Source organism: Euphorbia lathyris, chromosome 4, assembly GCF_963576675.1.
Source record: "Euphorbia lathyris chromosome 4, ddEupLath1.1, whole genome shotgun sequence".
NCBI classification, from domain to species: domain Eukaryota; kingdom Viridiplantae; phylum Streptophyta; class Magnoliopsida; order Malpighiales; family Euphorbiaceae; genus Euphorbia; species Euphorbia lathyris.
In genome coordinates this window covers 842,812-849,183 of record NC_088913.1, presented here as the reverse complement: position 1 = coordinate 849,183, position 6,372 = coordinate 842,812, and the positions used below count along the sequence as shown (strand labels likewise).

Genomic DNA, 6,372 nt, shown 5'->3' with positions numbered 1-6,372 from the left:
GTGATCGGTCAACGCGAGTTTGACCATTTTAAATTAAAAATTGAGACCCATCAAACATTTGACTAATATAAAATTACAATACTACCATTTATCTCTCTCTATATATATTGTAAGTTTATGTTAAGAGTGTATGGTGAGTCTCAATGTTCAGTTCAAAATGGTCAAACTCACGTTACCCGGTCATTAACCGATCAAATGAACTAAATTTTAGAATAAAATCCAGGTACCAAAGTGTGAATTATGGTAAAGTTCATGTACCATTGATGTAATTACCTCATGAAACTCGTGTTGACTGGTCATTAACCGGTAAAATATACTAAATTGTCTGGTCATTGTTACTTCAGGTATATTTTTGGGACAAAATGTAATCTAGGTACCAAAGTGTGAACTAGAGTATAGTTCAGGTACCATTGGTGTAATTTACCCTGAAAAGAAGATAAAATAATTTGGTTCCACTTGTGTTTTCCGCCCAATCCTAACCCACAAAACCAAAAGGTTGAATTTATGTCCCATTTGCACATCAGACACAAAAATCTGAATTTAGCCTACCTAAAAGATAGAAAGTTGGATTCAATATCATGTTTTCAACATTAAATTGCATTAGCAAACAGAGAAAATAAGATATGGAGATATACCATACCAGAATTAATGCTTAATAAATCGTATTGTCGTGCCAAAAATTGAAAATCTTACGTATAATAATGTTTTCAACATCAAAACAAGTTTCAGACTCAAGAAAACAGCATCACCATTCAAAGCAATATCTGCTACACCCATAGACACAGCAGCAGCAGTTGTTTCCTTCGGTGGAGGATCCACAGAGAGCGAAGACTAGTATTAGGGGTGTTCTGGCCGATCTTGATAGGATATGATTGGGTTATCCTGTCCCGACTATCCTCCCCGCACATAGGACCCCATCAGTTTCTCATAATCTAGTAATCGACTAAGGCTATGCAGTTTGGAACCTCTAATATAAAGGTAAAGGTCTAAACCATACAGCCCAAAAAATTTTCATTTTGATCACTTTGCTCCTAGAACTTAAGGGACAACCCATTAGCCTCTCCAGCTCCCTAAAAGTGACATAATGCGCCCCTTTTGTTTTCTCAATCGAAGAAGATTTTAACCACTCGTCCTTTCGGTTGACTTTCCATATACAATGTAGTTTTTCCCTTCAAAATAATTTACCCCTTCTTAAAGCATATTTTGCAATAACTTCTCTAAACTCATTCAGTCTTTGAAATACCATCCCGAAAGGCCACATAATTTTTTGTAAAGGGAAAAGTCACATTGCATATGGAAAGTCAACCGAAAGACGGGTGGTCCTCATGGATCAACATATTCTCCAATTAAGACAAACAAGGGGCGTGTAATAGTTTCAGGGAGTTCGAGTGACAAATGGGTTTCCCTTAAGCTCAAGAGGCACACTGAACAAAATGGACAACTCCAGGGGGGTCATAGGCCAAAGGTAAATTATGTTATCGTGTAAATTGTGTCAGAAATTGTCAGCCCGGGTATAAAGGTTGAAGCTTGAGAATCTCTAAATGCCAATACTTTGCCTATCCTACAGCCCCTTTGTGCCTATAATCGTCTAAGGTCGATAACAAACAAATGTAGATATTGAATAAGAAGACATTACAAAAACATTCTTCTTCCAACCATTCAAGCAATTAACCGAATTTGCAGCATTATTAGAAAAAACAACCCCCTTGATTCTCAATGCATTAGCAAATAAAGAAAATGCAATATTCATATATACTAGGCAAGAAGTTCTATTCAACATCCATATTGAAAATTCATTTAAGCTACTTAAAAGTCATGTAACCATAATCATCATATGCACGAGACAACCTCCAACTGTATGTGCCAAGTACAAAAGCTTACGCAAAAAACTACAAAAACTTTTAAACATGTTCTGCATATTTGGACATACCTAGCTAGGTAGAACGTAGCAACTCAATAGTTGTATGCGGAAAACATCTTTGGAAGCTTAGTAATTTTGTGGAAACTTCAAACAGAAAACTTGTTCCATAATCTGCTAATATGACGATTATCTTTTCCAACACTCTTGCATTCTTCAGTAGAAACTCAACAAAGTTGAACACAAGCTTATGTTTTTCATCTCTTTCTGAGAGGCCAATAATCTTAAGAGTCTTCAAATTTGACACGGAACAATTGAAAACAGTTCCATTTAAATTCCAATAGTTCTTTCTGCAATCATTCAAGTCCAGCAGATCATTGGGCTTTCGACGCTGGAGATAGAATTTGTTAGCCAAGAACTTAAAGAATGACACAAGGAAAATGAATATAATTGGCATGACAATCAATTGTAATCATATGATTTAATTATTAGCTCATTAAACTCTACAAGTATATTGCCTTCCATTTTCAAGGTATATTGCAGCAAACACAGTAATATTTTATTAGATTTGAAGTTAAGTCTGGTTGAAACAAATTTTACCTCGTCAAGCTTTATAACTAATTTCTCAAGAACAGATGCACATCGAATCGCACACACAATTCCACGAAGGTGCTCATCAAAGTTAGTACCATCCAGAGTCAAACATTTGCAGTTTAATAGTGGGGAAGGTAGATCTTCCACCTCCAAATCTGATAAAATCTTCAAACATAATGGAAATGGAAATTCAGGAATAATACGGTATTAATTCAATTCCAAATCTAAGAAATTTATTTGTATATTCATCATTTACAGTTGGAAGAAAATGGAACTCCAAAACACTTCCAATGATATTTAGTTCACACTATGAAACTTTGGGAGCGAGTGATTGAACAAAGGCTAAGGAGGACGGTGAAGATCTCGGAAAACCAATTTGGCTTTATGCCGGGAAGATCAACTATGGAAGCCATCCATCTAATGAGACAATTAATGGAGCACTATCGAAATAAGAAGAAAGACTTGCATATGGTTTTCATTGACTTGGAGAAAGCATATGATAAGGTACCAAGGGAAGTACTTTGGTGGGCCTTGATAAGGAAAGGCATTTCGCGGAAATATATTGACATCATAAAGGACATGTATGAGGGAGTATGCACGAGTGTACGTACTAGTGTTGGGAAAACTGAAGAGTTTCCTATTACGATTGGAGTGCATCAAGGTTCCGCACTAAGCCCATTTCTTTTTGCCATCGTTATGGATGAACTAACAAGTTCACTTCAAGATGGTATACCATGGTGCATGCTGTTTGCAGATGATATTGTGTTGGTTGATGAGACGAAAGAAGGAGTGGAGATGAAGTTGGAACTATGGAGGCAAACTCTAGAATCTAGAGGCTTTAAGTTGAGTCGAAGTAAGACAGAATATTTGGAGTGTAAGTTTAGCGGCCGTAGGAGTAGGGAGGCAGGGACAATCACCCTGGATGGGAGAGTTGTTCAGGCCTCAGATTGCTTCCGGTATTTAGGATCTATTATCCAAACGGATGGAGAAGTAGATGGAGATGTTGCCCATAGGATTAAAGCTGGTTGGTCGAAGTGGAAGAGTGCTACGGGTTTCCTTTGTGATCCCGGCATGCCTAATAGATTGAAGGGAAAATTTTACCGGACGACAATTAGACCAGCATTGTTATATGGTACGGAGTGTTGGGCAGTGAAACACTGCCACATCCATAAGATGTCGGTGGCGGAGATGCGTATGTTGAGATGGATGTGTGGTCACACGAGAAAGGACCGGGTGCGTAATGAAATAATTAGGACAAAAGTAGGGGTCACATCTATTGAGAATAAAATGAGAGAAAACCGACTAAGGTGGTTTGGCCATGTGAGACGTAGAGCGCTTGATGCGCCGGTTAGGAGAACCGAAGAGTGGCAAAGGGATGTAGTGGTGAGGGGTAGGGGAAGACCTAAGCAAACTTGGAGGAGGGTGATCGAGAGTGATATGAGTTTATTGGGAATTGAGGAAAATATGGTAGTGGATAGGACGGAGTGGAGGGAGCGAATCTGTGTCGCTGACACGACTTGATTTTCACGGTTTTATATGATGGTTCATATTAGCCGACCCCGAATCATTTCGGGACTAAGGCTTTGTTGTTGTTGTTGTTGTATTTGGCTATCAAATATTTGCTCTACTGTCCAACAATAAAACAAAAAGTTTAGAAGTTACCTTGATAAACCAGCTCCCAATTTTAAGCATCTTCACAACTTGAAGTTGCCCAAGAATCTTGATTGCGAAACTTTGAGAATCGAAATTTTCAATGGTTTCAAATTCTAAAGTTCCTATTTCAAATTCCTCAAGGTCTGGACATGAAATTTTAAATTCTGAAAGTTTGAAGTTCACCAAGTTCAATTCTCCCAGAACTAGTTTTTTCAAAGATTTTGAAGCAATAACAAGCCTATCAGAACAAGAATAGTGCAGTAATTCCAACGTATGAAGTAAGGGGCTGTTGGATAAAACATTTTCAATGGCTTGATCCTGCAAATTAGAAAAGCCAATTCTCGAATCCACTGATATAGTGATAGATAATTGCTCAAGATTTGGACATGAAATTTCAATCTTCTCACTATCATCATCACTATCGTCTTCGGTTTCAACATCTACAAAGATCAATCTTTTCAAAGATTTGGAAGCAATAACAACATCAAAAAACCCAAAAATCCCGCTTAATTCCAACAATTCAAGTAATGGACAACCGGACACAACATTTTCGATAGCTAAATTATGTACCTGAGAACATTCCAACTTCAATTCCTTGAGACTTGGCCAACTTACCCTCACATTATACCCAATAGAACACTTGAACAACTCTAATTTAACCAAGGAAGCATTGTTGAAAAGGAATTTAGGCAACCTAAATTCATCTAGAGGACATAGATTCAAGATTAGCTCCTCCACATCCTTTCTCGTTGCAAACCGGATTTTCGAAGTTAAGTGAGGGTCACACCGTAAGTTACAATCAAATTGGATATGGAACTTCTTTATCTTCAAGCAATCATGTAGAGTTAGGGTTCTATCAATGAATTGCGAGAAATTTTTATCAGACTTACTGGTGGATTCGAAAATGAGAACAGGAACTCGAGTCCATTGGTTCTGCCACCGTTTTGATAGAATTCCAGTCTGAATAGCTTGTTTGGTTGAGGGCAGAAAAGAAAGGATGTGATGAATTAGGGAATCTGGCAAATCACTGATTCGATCTTCTTTTTCCAGCAACTTCAACCTTTTGTTTCCCGATCTCTCAGTTCGATTTCCCCATGAACCTCCGACGGTTTCCTCCTCACCGCCCTCCTCCATTTTAATCAAGTGACTGGCTTCTGTCTTGTGCTGTCGAACGAGGATTGTAATTGAACATAAAAAAACCCAGCACTTTAATTAAACATAAACAAACACCCAAGAAAAACATAAAGAGAACAAACCCAGAAAACAGAAAAGAAATAAGCAGAAGTCGTATCTGAAAGACGCAGAACAACCAAGCCGCACCTGAAAGTCGAAGAGGAAGACGCGAACAGGAAGCAGCAAAAGATAAAACCCAGAAACCCAGAAAAATCTAGGGTTCGTTCGAAGAGAAAAGAGAAAGACGAAGAAGAGGAAAAGAAAGACAGAAAGGCGGGAACTAAGGAAGAGAAGGATTCAATTTAGGATTTTTTTAGAGTAAGTTTACTTTTTCTACCCAGAACTTTTTGACATTATGTTATTAATTTGGGAAATCTAAACAATTGGGTCTGTTTAGAAATTAAGACTTTTAATTTGGATTTTTCAAAAAATTTACATAAATAATTTTCAGTTTTGGTACAAAACCGGGGCGAACCGGTTCACCGGCTACCCGGTTCCTATGGGTCACTAGTAGTGACCCCAAACTAGGGCTGGGCGCGGATCCTGAAAATACTGAACTGGACCGAATATTCGAGATACAAACTCCAAAATTGGACCGGACCATTGACTTTTTTTAGAGAACCGAACTGGATTGGACCGTTGACTTTTCGTTAAAGAACTGGATCGAACTGGACCAAAATTTATCCAGAACCAGACCGATAACCGAATTAAATTGGATTGGACCGAACTGGATTGAAATAACTGAAAGTTTAGCAATAATAAATTTATATTACATACATTAACTTTATTTCCACTCTATATATTTTTTATAATTTAATTTTAAATGATATTATTTGATATTATTATAAAATATATAAACAGAAATATTATTTTATTTTTTTTTGGTAGAAACAGGAGAAAAAAACAAACAAACAACGAAACAAAAGCTAACCTGGGATCAGCCTAGGAAAGCTAACCCCAACTCTATCCTCTAACAGGAGAGAAGAAAGATAGATAGGAGGTTCAGAAAGGGTGGTAACACCTAACATCCCCTCGTGCCCAGCCGCCGCCAAGCGATCCGCAATTCGATTTTGTTCTCTGTAGATGTGGCTGAA

The 6,372-nt window shown here is 37.7% G+C and overlaps 1 protein-coding gene across 2 annotated transcripts; it reads right to left on the bottom strand.

Moving 5' to 3' along the window:
* Positions 1–1,792: 1,792 nt before the first annotated feature.
* Positions 1,793–5,266, bottom strand: LOC136226799 (putative F-box protein At1g49610). Of its 2 annotated transcripts, XM_066015454.1 has the most exons (4): positions 4,676–5,266; positions 4,115–4,423; positions 2,459–2,617; positions 1,793–2,249 (listed from the first exon to the last, which is right to left on the bottom strand). In XM_066015454.1, the coding sequence occupies exons 1-4, from the start codon at positions 5,237–5,239 to the stop codon at positions 1,935–1,937; spliced, it is 1,347 nt and encodes a 448-aa protein (XP_065871526.1). In that variant the 5' UTR covers positions 5,240–5,266; the 3' UTR covers positions 1,793–1,934. The 2 variants fall into 2 exon arrangements, with proteins under 2 accessions (XP_065871526.1, XP_065871525.1); XM_066015453.1 differs by having other exon boundaries at positions 4,115–5,266.
* Between the last annotated feature and the right edge of the window lie 1,106 nt (positions 5,267–6,372).